The sequence below is a fragment of the Galeopterus variegatus genome, unplaced genomic scaffold (assembly GCF_000696425.1).
Source record: "Galeopterus variegatus unplaced genomic scaffold, G_variegatus-3.0.2 Scaffold12482, whole genome shotgun sequence".
Lineage (NCBI taxonomy): Eukaryota > Metazoa > Chordata > Mammalia > Dermoptera > Cynocephalidae > Galeopterus > Galeopterus variegatus.
In genome coordinates this window covers 13796-34581 of record NW_007738593.1, presented here as the reverse complement: position 1 = coordinate 34581, position 20786 = coordinate 13796, and the positions used below count along the sequence as shown (strand labels likewise).

The 20786-nt window shown below is 50.6% G+C and overlaps 1 protein-coding gene across 1 annotated transcript in view; it reads left to right on the top strand.

Annotated features, from left to right (window-relative positions):
* Positions 1–2171: 2171 nt before the first annotated feature.
* Positions 2172–20786, top strand: part of LOC103581161 (synaptojanin-2-like) — a gene marked incomplete at its 3' end in the record, with an annotated part of 31247 nt that continues 12632 nt past the window's right edge. The window contains exons 1-8 of the mRNA XM_008563059.1: positions 2172–2254; positions 7228–7311; positions 10829–10890; positions 15082–15178; positions 17607–17779; positions 19094–19175; positions 19833–19982; positions 20059–20224. Coding sequence (XP_008561281.1) covers positions 7237–7311; positions 10829–10890; positions 15082–15178; positions 17607–17779; positions 19094–19175; positions 19833–19982; positions 20059–20224 — 805 coding nt within the window. The remainder of the gene's footprint in view (positions 2255–7227; positions 7312–10828; positions 10891–15081; positions 15179–17606; positions 17780–19093; positions 19176–19832; positions 19983–20058; positions 20225–20786) is intronic.

Below are 20786 nucleotides of genomic sequence, written 5' to 3'. Positions count from 1 at the left end.
TTGAGGAGGGGCTGGTCCCCATGGTGTCCCTTGCTGAATCGACATCAGACTGTGTCTTGTGCTGGAGAGGAGGAAGCAGCTCTGGGGTGGTGCCAGGCTGCTGAGCCGTAGCAGCCTCCAGGGAGTGGTGTTTGGGCTCAGGGTGGAACCCACAGAACTGACCACGGGTGAGTCACCTGGGCAGAGCTGTCACGGGCCTAGTCTCCCCGGCCCACTGTGTTGTGGTGCAGTGTCTGAGGTGTGGAGGCCCACAGCAGGAGCCAGACAGAGTCAACACTGAACGCGGCTAGTAAATAAGTGAAGTCATCTTTCCGGGCTGGTTATTGATCACATTGATAACTGCTTCCCAGTACAATCAAGTCCTGGGATAATCTCAAAGCTCTGTTTTCCTTTATAGATTTGGGTATCTTCCTCCTAGGATATGAGCTGTCCTCCCCCAGAGGGTCGGGCTGTTGCCACTAGAAACGGTTTATTTGAGGGTTGTCCGTTTGGTAAAAGATTCCTCCTCCTGACTGCTGGTGACAGTGGCTGTAGCAGTGTGGCTGGCAGACTTTGGGATATTCTGGAGGCTTTGCCTTGATGCCATGTGCAGATTTAATGTATTTGTTACTAAAACTGGTTTGTCATCTGGATTTTAGAGTGATTCAGAAGAGGGAAATGTGTTTTTGTAAAGTAATGGTCATTTTTCCAGCAGAGGAGTGCTGTGGCTGTGACAGCTCAGACAGGGTCAGATGGCGGCCGTGCTCCCTGCGGGAGTAAAAGTGACTGTGGTCACAGTCAGGGAGGCTGGCCTGAGAGCAGGGAGCTTGGAGAAGTCCCCCGAGATCGGTGAGAACTCACAGCACAGATTTCCAGCAATGGGAAAAAGCTGCTGTCTTTGAGGAAGGCTCAAGGGCAGGGATCGTGTTGCCTTTTTTAAACAAGTAGAGCATTGTGATCTAGATTTGCTTAATACCCTGTAAGAGAGGGTCTCCTGGTGACCATTCCTGCCTCCCTGGGAGCCAGTCACAGATCTCAGAATGGCACCACTCAGGTCCCCTGGGCGTTGGGGAGGCCAAGCCAGGTGGGGACGAGAGAATGACGTGGCCGTTCCCAGGCACAGGTGTAAACATAGGGCCTGCACAGGGAGAGGTGCAGCGTGAAGAGCAAGGCTCCGAGCTCCATGCCACCACTTCCTGGCTCTGTGACCTCGGGCAAGTACTTCCCTTCTCTGTGCCTCAGTTTCTTTATCAGTAAAATGGGACACTGATGACACCTTTCCCAGAGGGTCATTTCAAGGAAGAAGTGAGGTAATACATCCCAGAGCACTTAGAACGGTGCTCGGTGCACTTGATGAATGTTGGCTGTTCTCTCCACCACCGTCATCACGGACTCCGGAGCCCAGAACAATCCTCCAGGAATGGGGAGGAAATACGGGAACTTTGGTTAAATTTTATTTTCATCTCATCCTTTTTTACTTATTTTGGATTGCTTTGTAATACCCTCGTCATACTCACCTCATGATATATGTATGTATATACGCATATAATTGTATGGATGATATAACATACATGATCTAAGTCTATAATTTAAATAACTGTGCATATATTATTTAATGATTATTGTTATCATTTATCATGATCGTTATTTAATCCTAAAACGTAATTAAACTTTTTACTGATGGGGTTATGGTAAAAAAATGTGGAGGCCACAGGTCTAAACAGAGGCTGTTCTGAAATTACTTGAGGCGCGTGACTGGCGTTCACTGCAGCTCTGTTTGCATTTGCTGGTGCTGACGACCTGGTCGTAGTCTGGGAAAGGACTCCTTGCCCCTTCCTCCTGTACAGTCACAGTGGCCCTGCTATATGGGGTCTCTCTGAAGCACAGGAGCTTCCCGGGTGCAGAGTCCCTTGGGGAACAGTGTATACTCACCCCATCCTTACCCAGGGCGCCGGCCCCTGCAGGTGAATCATCAGTACTTGCTTTGGGTGCAACTGTTTACTGGAGGATGTAAGGTGACCTGAATTGGTGTGGGGCTTTGTTTTGCAGGAACCAGCTTCTGCACGTGCCCCTGAGGCAGCACCAGGTGAGCTGCTGTGACTGGCTGCTGAAGGTCATCTGCGGGGTGGTGGCCATCCGCACGGTGTATGCCTCGCACAAGCAGGCCAAGGCCTGCCTCGTCTCTCGCATCAGCTGCGAGCGCGCCGGCGCCCGCTTCAACACCCGCGGCTTGAATGACGATGGCCATGTGTCCAACTTCGTGGAGACAGAGCAGGTCAGTGCCCAGGCCCACCTGTGGCACCGAATGGTTCAGAGCTGGTGCAGCTCATGCAAGCATGCTCTCCATTTGGTGCAGAAGAGGCCCTGATGTATTCGAGGTGATTTCTGATCGTGGCTGCTCCCCATCACTGGAGAACAGCACGTGTAATTGGGGTTCTGCATGAAGCTGTGGCCTGTGGTTTGCGTGGTGTATCTTTTTTGATTCACATCTCATGCCGGGAAAATGTTGCTACCTGAGGTATCTTTAACTAAAAGGAATCAGGAATTTTTGGCATGGTCATGAAGGGTGGCAGTTATTCCAAGAGCAGCTGGCAGATGAACCCACAGGGTTTGAAAATCTTTTTAGGACAGAAGTAAGTAGATCAGTACAGTGGAAGGATGAGAGCAGAAACCATTGTCTTTTATTCTAAATCTCCAGAAGCTTCAGCCTTGAAGCAAGAATTCACACCTGGGAGTTGTAAAACCTGCGTTTTAAGCAGCAGTTGCTTTCAGCCCCCACAAAATATAACTGTTTGCTTAATTTCTCATCAGCTTTTTTCTGTTGAGGTTTTTTTTTTTTTTTCTCTAACATGCAACCTGTAGGAAAGGAAAGGCCCCCCACAGGCACAGGTGCAGTATTGCTGTGGGTGGCAAGCGTCAGACACCTGTGTTGATTGCATGATGGGATGGCTCCGCAGCCCGCCTGCCTTACTGCTGCTGCTGGGAGAGGCGTTCCTTGGAAGGACTTTGGCTGGTTTAATTCAGCACAGATTTGAGCACCTGCCTTCTGTGTGTGGGCTTCTGCGAGCTTGGGCTTCCAGAGGCAGGTACCAGGAGGAGGAGGCTCGTCCTGGAGTGGTGCTCAGTAGGAGGGGCATTGGAACAGGTGCCCTAAAATGAGCAGCAGATGCAATTTCTTGCCTGTGACTCTGCCCACAATATCTGCTCTCCTGGATGTTGACAAGGCTGTTAAATCAATATCTCTGGTTAAGAATGAGAGAGAGAGAATATGTGGCCCCCAAGTGGAGGCTGTTTTCTTTCTTCTTGCTGTTGCCTGCAAGTGGAAACCCTTCCCTTGCTCCCACGTCCATCTTCATCACGTCTTTTCCATCCTCATTCCTTTCCTGTTGCTGGTCCTCAGATCATTCAACTCATTCAACAGATCTTTACTATTTACCACCTGCCAGGGCTGGGGGCTGAGCTGGGAGCAGGGTGCTGAAGGTGCAGAGTATGTTTGCACCAATCTCAATGCCAGAGACCGTGAACTTAGTGATGAACCAGACTCCAGAGGTCATTGCCGGGCCCTGGCCTGGGTCCCTGAGTCTTGTTCTCCATGCAGCCCCTGAGCAGATAATCCCTTGTTTGGTCCTGGTGTTGGTGGTCCCCAGATTTTTGGATTTCAAGCATTATAAAAAATTGGAGTCTTATCTACTGCATCTTATCCAGTAAGTCATTGGGGAAACGACTGCCCCCCTATGCCATCCTTTCCTAAAAGACAGGACATTTTAACACCGAAAATGAACGTGGCCTGTATGAGTTTCCCAGGGCTGCAATGAAGTGCCAAAGACATTCAGCTCTCACAGTTCCGGAGTCTGGGAGTCTGAAATCAAGGTGTCGTCAGTGCCATGGTGTCTTCGAAGCCTCGAGGAGGATCATTCCTCTCCTCTTCCAGCTTCTGGGCCCCCAGGAAGGAGGATGTGCTCGGGCCGCTTATTGGTGTTGGCTTCAGGTTGTGTTGACCTGGAGCCCCTGCTAAGGAAATGAGTCCCCTCAGACCTGAGCCCATTCTCATGTGGAAGTGAAGGCCCTGTCACAAGTGCCCAAAAGCAGCTGGATTGCCCAAGCAGTCATCATTTGGCAAACCAATGGTGGCGCTGAACAAAGAGCAGGCTGGTTCCCTTCAGTGGGGAGGTCCCTGCAGGCAGACTGGCTTCTCATGGACTCATTCTCAGGGAGCCAGAAAAGGGGGAGTTTGCAGCCCCCTCCGCTTCTGCCTTGGTTTACGTTTCTCCTGAGGGGAGTAAACAGTCTTCTTTCTCCAAAGCTGGCCGTGTGTGTGTGCATGTGTTGTGGGTGTTTGTGTGTGTTGTGTGTGCCGTGTGTTTGTATAGTGTGTGCATTTGTGCGCTATGTATGTGTTGTGTGCACCGTTGTGCATTCATGTGGTGTCTGTGTGCATTTGTGTGTGGTGTGTGTATCGTGTGCACTGTTTGTCATGTGCATTATTACATGTACTTGTTATGTGCATTGTGCATTGTGCGTGCCATGCGTATGTATGCAGTGTGGGCATTTGTGTGTTATATGTGCACGTATGTGTGTTATGCATGTTTGACTGCACACACACGTTATGCGTGTGTGTAAATGGCATCTTGGTCCCCTAGGGGAGAAGCCTTGAGTCTTTTTGGCTCTGCCATGAGTCACACCTGTGGGCTTGCTCTGCAGCAGTGACTCACCATGCAGAAAAACAAAACCAAAAAGTCCCTTCATGAATATTTGGCTACTGAAGATAAGGCCACTGACTCATCCAGGGAGGTCAGGATGACTGTGCATGTCCTGCTAAGAATGCAGACTTGGAGAGAATTGGTTTGCAAACACTGCATCCAGAAGCAGAGGTTGAGCAAAAAGCCTTTTAGGTAAAACTATGCACACACAGTCGTGAGTTTTCCTGCTTTGCTCCTTTCTCTTTATGGCCGTTTGGTTTCTGCTCTGGGACACCCTCCTTCCTGAAATGGCCTGTTTTCCCTTCATGGCCCTGTTGCCTTTCCCGGTCTCCCTCCCCGCCTCCTCTGTTCCTTCTTAGATTCCTCCTCCTTCCCCGGGCCTGAGCCCTGTTTGCCCCCAGCGTTCTGCCCCGTGCCCAGGCTCTTCACACAGGAAGGGAAAGCAGCTATGCTTTTTTTTTTTTGTCCTTTTTGAGACCGGCCACACCACGCTCAGCCAGTGAGCGCTGTGAGCACACCGGTCATCCCTATATAGGATCCGAACCTGCGGCGGGAGCGCTGCTGCACTCCCAGCACCGCACTCTCCCGAGTGCGCCACGGGCTCGGCCCAGCTATGTTTTTTTGAGTGACTGCTCCATGCTGAGGTCCTGCTCCCTCATCTGCTCTTCACAGCATGTCGCCTCCATATGTACCAGGTGACATTAACTCTGTTGAGAGAGCGGGAAACCAAGGCTGGAAGTAGTTAAGGAACATGCCCAGGGCCATCCTGCTGGGCAAGTGGGAGTTTGCAAAGTGGAAGTCAGACCCAGATTGGGTTTATCCCAGAGCCCACATTCTCACCTGCTGCCTCTGCCCCCAGGGACCCCAATCGCCCTGTGCTAAGATGTCATTGCATCTCCCACGAGTGTTAAAACTCTGTCCTTTTGCCCAGGATAGAAAGCACCATAAAGCATCACTGGCGTTGGGTGGTCAGGTTGTGCCCATCACCTGGGGAACCAAGAAGGTGGTCCTGCTGGTAGGATGGGACGAGACTTGGAGTGTTCTCTCTCGTGTGGAGGAGGCAGTAGAGACTTCGAGCATCCTTTCTTCTTGCCCCTGTGGGTGTTTTCGGAAGCTGGTCTGCACAAGTCTTAACTCAAGAGGTACCTGGTCAGATGCTGGAAGTGCTGCTATTAGTAATCAGAGTGAAGGATGATAGTTCTTCAGCTTCAGTCAGATCCTGGGCGTTGGGAAGAGCTGTCTTTGTATGGAAATGTGGGCTGAGTTAGTTTCTTCTGCAGAATCTGAGCTTGTGCAGGTCACACATGCCTGTAAGTTGCATGTACTTAATCTCATTGTAGCCAGTTATGTCTGTAGTAATTGAAACAACCTGCTATTTTATTCTACTTTGTTAGTAGAATAATAGAGGGCAACAAATTTGCTGGTAGTCAATACCTGTGAACAGACAGTACGTTCTTAACTTAGTGCTTTTTTCCTTTGGAGAGTAAAGGATAGAATGTCGGTTCAACAATACAGATGCAGGCTCACATAATCCTGTGATCTGGGGGAGCCGTGGGTCTAATCATTAAGTCCTGCACTGCAGAATTACTAATGCATGTGTGATTTGAGCATGATCTTGCCTGCATGGAAAGCTACCCAGTGAGGGAGCGTGCGGGGAGGAGACGGAAAGGACCAGCCGCGGCGCCCGGGCGGCCCTGCCAGGCCAGGGTAGAGTTGCGCAGATAAAGGCAGAGCGTCTGATAACTGCGGCCGCCTCCCCTGCTGACACTCAGGATGGTATTTTTTATCCTTTTAAAACGCGCTTGCACCCCAATGTCATCGCAGGCCTGCAGGCACACTCTGAAGTAACTGTGCGTGGGGGTGGGCAGGAGGTGCGTTTTCTGAAGGGTGAGTATCATTTGTTTCTCTGCAGGGGTTGTCACATGCGAGCTGTGGAAACTTGTGTGTGTGGACTGAGTGGCGTGTTTAACAACACACTGGTGCAAGGCCAGGACCAAGTCAAGTTCAAGTTGAGTCTGGACTTGAGTTGTCAGTACGAGACTGACCAGTTGGCCGGCTAGGTCTTTTGGCTGTAGCTTGTTCATTTTATTTCAGTTAGTGCTTTTCCAGTGGCTCTCCGCTGCTTAGCCATTTGACAAGGTAAAAATAGAGGGCTCTAAAGAAGGTCATAGTTACGTCCCAAAGCACGTTTGCTTCTGTTCCTAAAATGGGGGCGGGAGGCATTGCTGGTTTTTTCAGGGAGGTAGGCAAGTTTGTGCCATAGAAGTGTGAATTCCCGTGGGCCCTGGGGAGGCACCAGGCCTGAAAGGCCTCGATTCCACTCCAGACCCCTCCTGGGAGGCTGGTCAACAGCGCCCACCCACTGCCCAGCCAGTGGTCAGGGAGCAGCGCCAGCCATGCTGGGCAAGAAGATCGGAGCGTGCTGAAGTCGACTGCCTGCCCTTCATTCCAGCTGGTGTCGGGTCACAGTGGCCAGATCCTGTTACCAGGGCAGGACATTCAGTTTCATTGAAGAGTACCTTTCCCTTTCTGTTTCCTTGTACTGCAGACGATTTACATGGATGATGGAGTGTCGTCTTTTGTCCAGATCAGAGGCTCGGTTCCACTGTTTTGGGAGCAGCCAGGGCTTCAGGTAGGTAATTAAAAGAAAAGTATACATCCACTTGTGTCGGCGTTCACCCCGACTTTCTCTTCAATGGCGGTGGTGTGTTCCTGTTAACATATTTCTTTCATGGCCTAGTTCCTGGTGTTTTTGCTCAGCACGGTCGCACAATTGTATTGAACCGAGCTGTCAAAGTGTATGTGTGTGTCTGTGTGTGTACAGAAAACATATACATGGGTGTGTCATCTTGTGATTCACAAGCGTGTGCGGCGTTCACAGTTGACTCGGATGCTGTGTTGAGATGTCTGCGGAGGAAGTGAGCCATGCAGTGTGCTGGGCAAAAACCACCGTAAGTTAGACCCTAAGTTCAGAGTACTGAGGAGGCTTTCTGAGAGCCCCGACCCTCCCAGAGGGCTTCAGGAAGTTTCCCGGGCCCTTCATGGCTGTGTGGTCGGTCTGACATGCGGTGGAGCCTGTTGTGGAGCCACGTGAGAATTGCACGGAGCTCTCCCATGCTTTCTAAAAATACCCTGGACCAGCCAAAGCAGGTCTGTGGTCAGTGCCAGTGGGATTTGGCATCCTGTCTTCTGGGAAGAGCTCAGGGGTGGGGATGCATTCCAAGAACAAATTTGTCATCAATGAAATGAGTTCTGTCTCCTCCAGGGGTGTCTAATGAGGGAAGTTTGGGGCTGAGTGGACTGGAGATTCCTCCACACTGACGCTGGATCTTCTCCCCTGTCCTGCGGGGACGTGGGTGCATTCAGAAACCCTCTCTGCTGGGACTTCTCTTGTCTTGGGCTCTTCTTACCAAGGGCTCTCGAGTGTCCTCTGTTGGGTTGTCTGTCATTGGTGGAAGAGGCCCAGGGCACCATCTTCCAGGTTCTTAGGGGTGTTAGACACAGCTGGGCTTAGAGTCGCCAGTCCTGGATTCAGCTTCTTAGCCCAAACCTCAACTTGATCCATTGTCAACGGTAGGTGGGTCACTTGTGCCCATGGTGGTCACCACCACACACTGACAGCACTGGTGACGTATCGTGTTGGCTCTCGGAGTGAGATGGATGGATGCAGTGTCTCATTTGGGCTCTGAGTTCTGTGGGGAAAAAAGGCTTTATTAAAATTCAGTTCTTACCATTAGGAAGGACCAACCAAGACACGCAGGGCTGGCAGTGGCGTAGAAGCAGCAGAGGGAAGTGCTCCTGAGGGTGAGGACAGCACAGGAAATGCCCCTGGAGTGCTTCCCGGTGGAGGTTTTTTTGGAAAAACAGCTTTATTGAATATAACTTCTGCAATGTAAACTTTACCCACTTAAAACACACAACTTGATAGGTTTTTCATGCATTGACAGAGTTGTGTAGCCATCACCCAATTTAGCTTTAGAACATTTTCACCGCTGCTAAAGGTCTGTGCTTGCAGGCAGTCACTCCCGTTCCCTCCCAGCTCTGCCTCAGGCCCGGGCTGCCTTCTGTCTCCCTAGATTGCTTATTCTAGACGTTCCAGAAGGGTTGGAAACTTGATTTTCTTTAAATCTGCAGTTTTCCTTTGGAAACTTTGTGAGCTCTGTATTTAGGGGAATGAAAAATAGACCGAATGAGTAGAGTCCAAAAAGGAAACAGGGAAACTGTGTCATATTTCATGTTAAATTTGTAAGATATCCAAAAATGGGGGGGTGCTCAGGATTATAGAGTCTTCGGTAGACTCTGGGACGGACCCTTGAAATTCATCTGTTTCAGCCCCTCCCCCAGCTCAGGGGTCCTTTTTCCAGGACCTCAGAGAGGCTGTCCTCCAGGCCACGCCTGGGATGGCTCCGATTGCTAGCAGGTCCCTCCTGGATCGCGCCGCTGCCTGTCTCTGCAGGGTGTTCCGGGGATGCGCAGGAGAAAGTCCGATGCTTCTCCCTCGTGACTCACCTTCAGACCATGGAGCAGATGTCTCCTGGTCCTCCCTTCCTCCATTCTGTCTCCAAGGCCATCTCTGAGCATTGTTGGCCACCTTCTGTCATATTTCTAGGACTGTCAGTGTTCTGGTTTTCCTATTCTGAAAAACAAAACAAAATTCTTTTGGCATACCCTCTTGAATTTAATTTTAGTCTCCAGCTTGCCCACTGTAATGTTCCAGATGTCGCCTGACTGTGTCTTGATCTGACAGGAACCAGGATGAATGGGACTCGGGTGGCCCAGCTTTTTGGCAGATGTATCCCCTAGATTCTTAACATGTGCTTCACCAAAGCCTCCATTGTTCTGCAGAGAAAACTTCAAAATGCTTCAGCGTTCGTTAATCTTATGAAAGATTTGCTAACCTTCGAGCCTAACATCCGTGTTTATCCTCTAAGTATCATCCGTCATCAGAGAGAGATTTGGTCGTCTTCAGGGGGGACCAGGAGGCAGCATGAAGGGGTGGTCTGAACTATCAGTGTCAAGCCCAAGGATCCGTTCTGTTGGTTTTTCTGCATTTTGAACTTCTTCCCGTCCTTTCCTTGGGTTAAATGAAAAGTGCAGCAATTTGGGGGTGAGTAGCTTGCATCTTAAGTTGTGACATTGTGCCTTCTTGGGAGCTCTCCTAGCGGATCTGGGAGCCCTGCTGTGGATGGAGAGGGGCAGAGGCAGGGCGGCTAGAGAGGGCTGGGGGATGACGATTTGTCTGCAGGTTTTCATGGGAATGGCACCTGCATCACATGCAAGCATCCTGCTCCTAATCACACTTCCCCTTAAGATTTATCATCAGCAGATGACTTTCCTTGAACAATTCTTTACTATGGTACTTACAAAGTGATGATTTTTCACTGCTGCCTCCACATTTATCAGTTGGTAGCCGGCTGTAAGGAAGAGCCCTTCTTTCTTCCCCATTCACGCACGCACCCACCCACCCTCCCACTTACCCTTCCATCTAGTCATCCATCCATCCACCCACCCATCCATCTGTCCAACTGCCATCAGTATAGATTCACAGATTCCTGTTTTATTCATCAGGTTATAATCCATTATTGTCCTTACGTAGTTTGATTGTCCTAGATTTGGCCATTGAGATCCCTTCAAGCTGGCTCCAGTGACAATATGTATTTTAAATTAGTTTCTTTTATACTAAATCGAACTTTAAATAGGTGATTCTAAATAATAAGTCAAATTAGACAATCAGGATAACTCAGATTTTAGGGGGAAGTCGAGGTTCCTGGAGGAGTGGAGGGAGCTGAGAAGTGGTTTTTCGTTCCCTCGCTGGCTTGACTGACCTCTGCGCTAGCGGAGAGTTTAGGGATCTGACCTCTGCCTCGTGGTCTTACCCTGGGATTTCTCTTCTGTCCATGGAGGGATGCCAGCTGACATGGTCCATGCTGCAGTTAGGACCAGGCAGCAGCAAAGCCTCCTGGACCTGAGATCAGAGCGCTGTTAGCAGAGTCCAGGGAACATGACCTTCCAGAGCTGTGAATGGGCCGTGGAGGTGACCAGGTAGCTGCCACAGTCGGTCTGGCTGGCAGCGAGGAGGAGAGTGGGAAAACCGTAGCTTCCTTGGTTTGCAGAGCAGGAAGAATCACTGTTATTTCTCTTTGCTTTAGGTTGGCTCCCATCATCTCAGACTCCACAGAGGCCTGGAAGCCAACGCCCCTGCTTTCGACAGGTAGGGACTGTCTGACACCTTCCCTGGTTCTTAGGAGTCCTCCTCCCGTCAGACCGTGCACGGGGGACCGGGTGTGGCAGGAAGGGAAGGGCCCCAAGCCCTGAATCTAGATCTCCCTTTTGTGTTGATCCTTTATGCAAGAAGGGGGTTTACAAAATGGGATTTTCATTTCTTCTCAAGTTTCCCTGAAGGTTAATTAATCCGTGTTCAGGTAGCACTTTGTAATTACTTTATCTTATCATTCCTTCTGGCAGTAAAGTCTCATCCAATTGTCATAGTTAATAAGGAATAGTCTAAATGATAGGATATTTGTAGCTGTTTGTTTTTGTTTTTAAAAAAAAATATTTTTCCAGGTTTTAAAAAGTATAGAAAGGTATAAAGTGAAAGGTAAAAATACCCTAACTCCCAGTTCCCACTCTTAGAGATTTTACTATTAGTAGTTTTTTATGTATCATTCTAGAAAAAATTTTGACATATATATATATTTCGTTTTTTAAAACACAAATTGGATCATAACACACTGTTTTGCAGCTTGCTTAAGAAAAGCCATTGCTAAGCTGAACTATTTGTACTTGAAATAGATAACAGCTTCCTAAATATTTGCTCTTTTAATCTAAAGACTAATTTTTAAAATTACCTGAGCGAATATAATAAAACTTCTCGGAAGTGATTTTTCAGTGTCTTAATTATTGTACCTGAAGCTTTACTGGGACTTTAAATTTGCTTGTGTACTTTTCTGTTGCCTATGACAGGTGACGGGAACCCAGCTGTGACCCCCTAATTAGCATGCTACAAATAATGGGCTTTACTGTAAACAGATGTGTAAATTTGTAAGGAGAATGCTATTGCTTTTTTCCAGAACACTATTAGTGTGTCCTAAACGTTGTACATATGGAGGTCTTTTGGTTAACATCGACCTGTACTAAATGTTCGTAGGAAACAGTAAACATACAACCGGAAATAAGATTCTGCCTGAAGCTGACCTGAGACAAGAGGAAAGGGTCATTCTGGACTTGTTTCAAAAACCCTCATCTGTTTATGAGCTTTTTTGTAAAAACATGTATGTAATTTAAGCACATAGACTAAAGAATTTTTAGAGTCCTGGTTCTGCATGGCGGCTGTGAGGTGTGTACCTGTGAGGTTTGTACACCTCTCTTTGCTCACAAGCACCCCAGAAGCTGCTTTGCCCCTGGGAAAACTTCCCTAAGTCTAGGGGTAAACTGAGGTGTCTTCTGAACATTGTGAAACAACTTGCTGAAATAGGCTTTTCCAGGCAGCTACTATTTACACTTTTGGCTTACAGTGTGTCTGTTCTATAATGCTTTCTAACCGTGACATTTGACTCCAAGTGTGTGCTCTCACATCCCCTTGGAAGGAGCCACCTGTTTTCTTATTAATTGCTAACCTTGCTCCTCTCATTTGGGAGGAGCACAGTCTTTGGGCAATACATCTCTCTAGAGACCCCAGTTGGGATGGCCACCCTGAGAGCAGGGCTGCTGAGACCTAGAGGGCAGCAACGTGTCCCCGGACTGGCGCACATGCTGTTTATGGATGCCCCTGAATCCTCCTCTCTGGGACATCACCACACCCTCCAGAGACTTTCATCTTTCGATGGATTTGGTCCACAGTAAATCCCTTCTTTCCTACCCCCACAAAAAAAAAACCCTACGTGGATAGTTTTTCTACCCACAGAATGCGTGTCTCTCTGTCAGTGCTACACGGTGCACTCGTGTGACTAGCTGTCTATTGTCATTCTCTTATTTCCATGCTCTGGGTCTTAGGAGGGGTACTTGGAGCAGGCCTTTGGCTGCAGCTGCTTGACAGGATCCTGTCATCTCAGCATGGTGACCAGTTTCGATGGGGGTGTTGAGCTTCGTGAGGGCAGTGCCTAGGTCTCCCTCCGCAGGACGGTGCCCTTCTTTTCATGCTCTCTGCGGGCGAGGACGTCAGGCTGTGTAGAACTACAGGCCCCCCCCTGGAGATGAGAAAGACGCTTCCAAGGGGAAATCTGGCTCCTCAATGTCACGAGAAACTCCAGTGTTCCAAGTAGCTTCCCATGACAGTAACAGCTGGGCAGAGGGAGTTAAGAAGTCCTAAGTGCAGAGTGAGTGGGGCCAGAAGTGAGTCTGCACCGCTGCTGCCCTCGGTGTGGACGCCAGGACTTTCCCCAGAATCTTTTAGTTTATTGCTGATGAGTATATTGTCTTATTTTTAGATTAAAGGGAAGGAAAAACCAGCTCCTGTGTGCCGAGCACTGTTCTCAACACATTCACTCATCCTTTTCAGTTTTCATCCCATTCCCTGCACAGGGAGGTCTAGCGTTGTGTGCAGACGATGGAACCAGCTCAGAGGGGTGGATATTTGAGCAAGGGAGTTTGGGGTTGGTGACAGGGTAGAGGTTGTGAGTGATGAGTAATACTGTTCCTCTTCCAACCCTGGAGTTTGGAACCAGTTGAAAAGTAGGTGCAGGAATCAGACAGGTGGAGATCAGATGTCAGCCTTATTTAATAAGCTGCATTGTGGCATGTGGCTCGGATGGGGAGACACAACGGGCTTCCACACATCTCACCCTAACGTCAAAGTTACTCTCCCAGTGACCAGCAGACCTGGCAACTCGGGCTGCCCCGCCAGAGACAGAGCCCCACGTGTCGGTGCTCAGGCCACAGTACACCTTCCCCACCAACCCAGAGCGAGCCCAGAAGGGCTGAGCCGCTCACGCTGCGTCTCCTCTCAGCTGCCCAGGGCTGCCAGGCACGGCGCCAGCAGCGTCCCTGCACGTAGAGACAGGAGCCCCAGGAGGCACACCCAGCTGAGGCCAGCAGTCACAGGCGGACCTCAACTCAAATGACCGCTTCAAATATGTGTTCTCCCTCCCTCACAGTGCTTTCTTTCAAAGTTAGTAAAATATGTGGTTTCTCTTGTTGGGCTAAAAATGGTTCTTTTGTAATCTTTTTAAATTCTGTTTATAAAAGAAATATGTCATTGTAGAAATTTGGAAAAGAGAAAAATGTTTAAAGAAGAAAAAATTTAAAATCACATAAACCCACCACTTTTGACATTGAGATGTGTTTCCTTCCAGTCTTTTTTCTTTTTTTTCTTTTTTTTTTTTTGTCTTTTTCCGTGTCCAGCAACGGATCGCAACCCTCAGTGTTGCCCCCGGACCGGGACCGGCAACGGGATTGCAACCCTCGGTGTTGCTCCCGCGCCTCGCTCAGCCAGTGAGCGGGAACCGGTCTGTATGTGGGATCCAAACCCTCGGGCGGGAGCGCCGCCGCGCTTCCCAAGTGGCGCACTATCCAGTGCGCCACCGGGCCGGCCCGTTCCAGTCTTTTTTCTATATTGAGGCATAAAGATCACACTATTAAATTACACTTTTGCAAGTGCTTTTTGCATTCTATCTTTTTCCTATGTTTTTTAAGCACTCCATTAAATATTTCTAACATTGAAATTGTAAGGTTACTTTTAAAAAGCTGGTGATAGAGGATAAATATTGGAGTTTCTCCCTAATATTTCAGCAAACGTATTTATTTATTTATTTTTCCTTTTTGTCTTTTTTCGTGACCGGTAATGGGATTGCAACCCTCGGTGTCGCGCCCGCACCGCGCTCAACCAGTGAGCGGACCGGTCTCAACAAACGTATTTAAAAGTAGGTTCTGGTGTAGGAATGTTTTCCTAATGCCTGCAGGCTTTGTCGTGCCTTCTCGTGGTGTTTCAACAGAATGAATTGCGGTACTTCACTGGGAAATTGGTGGCTGAGGTTGAGGGCTGTCCTATCAGTTGAGAAGGATGGGTACCAAGTGAGCTAAGGTTAATCTCAGAGACGTGCACATCGCATTTACAGGACTCTATGCATGAAAGGTCAGGTCACCTGTTCTAGATATCATAGTGGCCCTTATAGAAAGTCCAGCATGTCCGTCGTCTGATATCAAGGTCGTGTAGAAGTCTCATGTTGATATATTCGCTCCCAACAGTGGGATTTTGCGTGAGCAGTGATGGTGGCTCGGAGACACTGGTTTTCTCTATATCGGTCTCATTTTTCCACACTTTGGGTCACGGGGAATGGCTCATCCTGGATCTCTGGTGCTGAGAAATTGTGGTCCTTTCTGTGCCCTCTTCCCTTGAGGGGTGGGATAGGGAGGTCAGTCTGGGTCCAGGTGCTGTGGGTCACTGCCCGCCCTACTGCCATTGCAGGCACATGGTGCTTCTGAAGGAGCAGTACGGGAAGCAGGTGGTCGTGAACTTGCTTGGAAGCAGAGGTGGAGAAGAGGTGCTGAACAGAGCCTTCAAGGTAATGCTGTCCCCTGCTGGCCTCTCCACACCTGGATTGGGGGGAGGGGGAAGAGGCGGGGTCCTGCTCAGATGGCGGGACCTTAATGCAACCCAGCCCTCCTTATGTTTCTGGATGCTTCCATCCCCAGTGCTCCGGCCAGTGAGCATGGAAGCACTACGTGATTTGGGCTCCTGATGCACTCAGTTTAATTGTTACAAGCTGATGGTTGGGAGAATTTGCTCAAATTCAAACAAAGCGTCTCTGTCTGCAGCTGCGTTTTGCCCCTACTCCCCATCAGGGCACTGAGGGCTTAGGAGAGCCAGGTCTTCACCATGCTCATCAAAGAGTTCCTTTTTAATCCAGTTCCTTTTTAATTCCCAGAAAGGGAAAAGGTGGCGCCCACCCCCTCCCCTCACACACATTGACATTGACTTGCTGGGGAGCCCACACCTCCCCTTTCCTCCCTGGCTCTGGCTCAGCTCTGGCCTGGCTCGTCCTGGGTGAGTTCCCGCCTACACTGCAAGGCACGTGTGCCTCAGTTGCTCTGCAAAGCCCTGCTTGGGTCAAAGCAGGGTCTAACCTGGCTTCCTCCTGCTGACCAGGTGCCTTCAAATCTTCCGTCCTTATTTGGGCTGCCCCTGACAGCTGCTGCTGTGCCAGCAGCTCCTGGTGGGCTCCCATGGGCTCCTGTTCAGGGGAGTGTGAAGAGGGGTCTGGATCGGCCAGGAAGCAGCCGGAGCACATGGCTGCATCCTGTCCACCTGCTCCCATGTGCATGCAGCCTCCTGCGTGAGACAATCCAGAAGGGGCCACACTGTCTTTGTTCCTCTCCCAGTCTCCCCGTCCTCTGCTTAGTGGAGAAAACCCTCCCAGTTGAAGGTTTTTGGAGAGACCTAGAAATCAGGCTTCACGCTGGCCGGGAGCACAGGCAGCAGCCACCCTGAACCCTGACCTCTGGCTGTCAGATGCTGAGTCCAGCTGGGGTGCTCATTTCCTTCTGCTTAGAAAAGCCACATTCTTGGAGTGGAGACTTTCTGGGTGCCAATTTTATTTGGCCAGACCTACTTTTCCTGTTTGGTTTGTTGCTATTAGCAACAAGCTCCAGAAGTATCTCCCCTCCCACCCATCTTGGCAGCAGTGCTGGCTGCTTATTTTAAGGAAGAAGAGGGGAAAAACCAAGCCAAAAAAAAAAAAAAGCAGTCCTCACACCATCAGCTGGTGGAAGTGTCCCCTGGCACTAAAGCGAGGTCCACTCTTGTGAGTAGAGGGTCAGCAGGTGGCAGCTGTCCCTTGGCCCAGGTGGAGAGGGCAGGTTCCTTGGGCAGGTAGAGGAGGAGGCAGCACTCGAACTGAGACCTGGCTGATGGCCCTGGCAAGCATGTCCCTCAGCTGCAACAGCTTTGCCCAGACTGAGGTTTATGCACCCGCGGCCAGCCCAGGGCCGTGGTTACCAGTTCACAGCGGGACAAGGCACGTGCTCCGGAGCATACAGCACCCAGCCACTGGTCTTGCTCTTCAGCTCAGCCAACTTCTTTTTCACAGCAAGACTTTCTTGACAATGGCAGCTGAGCATTGATTTACAGTGTTGTGGATGGTCATTTTGAGTCATGCCAGGCCGAATGACCTGAAGTCCCTCCAGTCCTTCAAAGTCTAAGAACCTCTGTCAGGCAGATCCTGCACTGATCTGACCTGAAGCCATGTGGCGTGGGGATGGGTGGCGGCCAGTTTATCCTTAGCACAAGACTGTCTGGTGAGAAAGCTGAGGTGTTGCTGGGCTGGGAAGCCTCATGTTTGGAAGGGCAGTCTCCGCCAGCAGCATCCCGGTGCCATCAGCAGCCCCCTGCTCTGCTTCTCCATCTGTCCCCACTGTCACTCTGGTTCCTGGGCTGTACCACTGCCCCTGACCACCCGTCTCCCGCATCCTGAAGTCTCACCAGGCTGTGTGCCCCGCCCGGAGGACATCAGCCTGGAGACTCAGCTGCTTCAGAGCACACCCGGCAGAGGCTGTGCTTGTCAGGATGGGCCTGGTCACCAGGGCAACGGTGAGCTGGATTATGAGCTCCACAGCTGTGATGCCCTTTCCCTAAGGGCCTGTGGCACTTGGGCCACCTGAAGAGCAGAGCAGTCCCTCCCCTCCGAGAGCCCTGCAGGAGTGTGATGTCCCCAGAGAGCCACACCTGCTCTGGCTTTCTTTGCCCACAGGGGACTTTCTACTCTTTTGCAGGCAAGACACTTCTTGTGGTTTTGTCCCCCTGGGGCCTTTGTCCTGTGCTTCCTGTTCAGGATCAGGACAGCCAATTGCCAGTGCACCGTAAGCTTTGGAGCTAGCCCACATGCTGTAGCGAGCAGCTGTGGTTAGCCACACAGCGCGAGCTTAGAGAGGAAGTTTGCAGTCACCGTCTTCCCTCCCCTGGTCCCCTCACCACCCTCCCCTTTCCCTTTTCAGAAGTTGCTCTGGGCTTCCTGCCACGCCAGCGACACGCCTATGATAAATTTTGACTTCCATCAGTTTGCCAAAGGTGGGAAGCTAGAGAAATTGGAGAACCTTCTGAGGCCTCAGTTAAAGTTGCACTGGGATGACTTTGACGTGTTCACGAAGGGCGAGCATGTAAGTCCACGGTGAGTCTTGTCTGGGTGCTTCGTCTTCCTGCTGGGCGGGAGACTGAGAGTGCCTTATTACAGAGGGTTTCCTCCCCCGCTCCTTAGCCACACTGGTAGTTTCCTGGGTCATGAGCTTGGCGATGCAGGAGTCCTGGGTTCCAGCCTTCAGCTCCCTTCCTGCAGTCAGAAACGTGCTTTTGCATTTTTTGAGTAGAAGGTAAAGCATGGTTTTCTAGCAAAAGAAATGTACTGATAGGGGGACTACATTAAAATGTGCGGCTCGGATGACTGTGTAACTTATCATCCGCCCTGTGACAAGGACTTATGAGAGTGAGTGGATAAAATTACTAATCATAGTGGGTCCCAAATTGCCCAGAAAGCCTGGGGACAGGGCCACTCTGCTCAGAGCCAAGGAGGAAAAGGAAGTCCAGCTTCCTCAAATCACACACAGTTGGTCCCCATTATTTGCAGATTCCATACCTGTGAATGTGCCTCCTTGCTAAAGCGTACTCATAACCCGAAAAGTAATACCCACAGCTCTTTTGCAGTCATTCACAGACATGCATAGAGCAGGAGAACATTTGAGTGCCCCAGTGCACATATTCTCAGCTGAGGTCACACAAGGTGATGCTCTGCCTTCTTTCAGCTCTCATACCATAAACAAGTGTCCTTTTTGCTATTTGGTGCCATGTTTTTCATATTATTGTGCTTTTTGTTGGTGATTCCACGGTTTATAATGGCCCCCCAAGCATAGTGCTAAAGCACTGTGTAGCATTTCTAAGCACAAGAAGGCAGTAGCGTGTCTTAGGGAGAAGACACATGTGTTAGATAAGCTTCATCCAGGCCTGAGTTATGGTGCTATTGGCCAGGAGTTCAGTGTTCATGAAGCAACAGTATATATTCAATAAGATGCCTTTAAACAGAAACGCACAAAGACAGGGTTATGTATTGATCAATTGATAAAAATGTCATGACCAGAGGCTCGCAGGAACCTAACCCATATTTCCCCTAGGAGCAATTCACTATCTGCTAATTCAGTGTTCATGCAACTTTATAGAACTTAATTGCTGTAAATAACAATGACCTGCTGTACTTGTAATGACCTGGGTGTGCAGGCTGCTGAGAGTGTGTTCTGGGGTTTGCCTGCCAGCAGTTCTGGGGACCCATCAGGGTGAATACAGGAGGTCCTGGGGAGCTACTAGGGAGAAGGTGAGGGGTTCTTTGTTGGAACAAGTTTCCTTCGGAGTCGACAGTCAGACACAGGCTACTGTGCTATAGCCACTGCTGTCTCGAAGACAACTTGTAACTGTTTACATTTCTTCTTGTCCTAAGTTTTCAGAAAGGCACTTTGCGAATGAACTGTCTCGACTGCCTGGACCGCACCAACACCGTGCAGTGCTTCATTGCGCTCGAGGTCTGTCCCTGCTGTGGCCTCTGTGCCATCTGCGTCAGGCCCTGTGCCTCCAGCCGGCAGGGTGGCCAAGCACCTTGAGCAGCAAGCTGAGGGTGGGGGAGGTGGGGCAGGGATGCACCAGGGCATCTGGAGAGAGGTTCCCTTGGTGGCTGGTGTGCCCATGGCACCGTGTGCCTTTTCCTCTGTCACAAGCACACTTTTTGGCATGTATCCCAGACACAATGGCCCAAAGGGTGCATACGCCCCTTGAGAAACAGTCCTGTGTGATGATTATCACAACTACACCATCAGGCAAAGGCAGTGTGAGGCTGGGTGACGTGAGCTGGATTGAAGCCTGTGAGGCAGACCTGTGTGTGTCACATGGCCCCGGCTGGCTGCTCACCTCTCGTGACTCACTGCTGGGAGGAGGGGCGCAGGGTCAGCGCTGCCTGCTGTCCAGCGCTGGTGGTGGAGGTCAGGCGGAAGGGGTCAGAGGATGGCTGGGGAAGAGCCACTTTCTCTGCTGGGAGAACTGGTCCTCTGGACGTGCACAGAGTGGCCCACAGTCTGCTGAATAAGGAACTTACTAGCCTGGCGCCTGGTGACGTTGCCCCTAGGCAACTGTAAGGGTCCTCCATGGGAGAAGCCCATGACAATTGTCCTTTACTTCTCCCCCAGGTCCTTCATCTGCAGCTCGAGAGCCTGGGGCTGAACTCAAAACCCATCGTTGACCGCTTTGTGGAGGCCTTCAAAGCCATGTGGTCTCTGAATGGGCACAGCCTGAGCAAGGTGTTCACGGGCAGCAGGGCCCTGGAAGGGAAGGCCAAGGTAGGGCCAGGCCGGGCGGGGAGGGGCGGGGGCCACGCGGATCCCCCTCACGGCCTGTGGTCTGGGCTCGCTGCAGGTGGGGAAGCTGAAGGACGGGGCCCGGTCTGTATCTCGTACCATCCAGTCCAGCTTCTTCGACGGGGTAAAGCAGGAGGCCATCAAGCTGCTGCTGGTTGGGGACGTCTGCAACGAGGAGTCGACAGACAAAGGAAGGATGCTCCTGGACAACACGGCCCTCCTGGGTAATGGGGCTCCCGCGCTACTTGCTGGGGTGTTTACTGCCCTCCAGTGGACACGTAGGTGGTGGGTGATGCCAACCGGCCCCACTCCCCCTACCCCGTGTAATCCAAGGTGGCATCTGTGCTCTGGGCTTCTGGCCTGCAGCCTCATGGTCTGACCAGTTGACCTAAGCAGCTTGCAGTTGTCACTGTGTTTCTGGGAGCCTGTGCTTTCTGGCCTAGAGTGGGAACTTGCTCTTCTCTTATCTTGGCTTGGAATGTTTTTCCATGCCGAGAGGAGTGGAGACATCGAGACGGCTCTGCAAGAGTCAGTGTAAATTCTAGAAGTGTCATGTCTTCCGATGTTAACTCCAGAAACTCGTTCTCGGCTGCCTGGGCTCTTGGTCCCCTTGACAGGTGTCATTTGGCCTGGGGAGCTTCCCATGAGGTTGGCCTCCTGTTTCTGTTGTGGCTCTTGAGAGCTCTGCAGAAAGAGAGAAGGAGGAGGCCACTGTCAGCTCCCGGGGGTGACAGCACCGCCTGGTCTCAGCAGCAAGACTATCGTGATTCCGTCAACAGCTGGAGG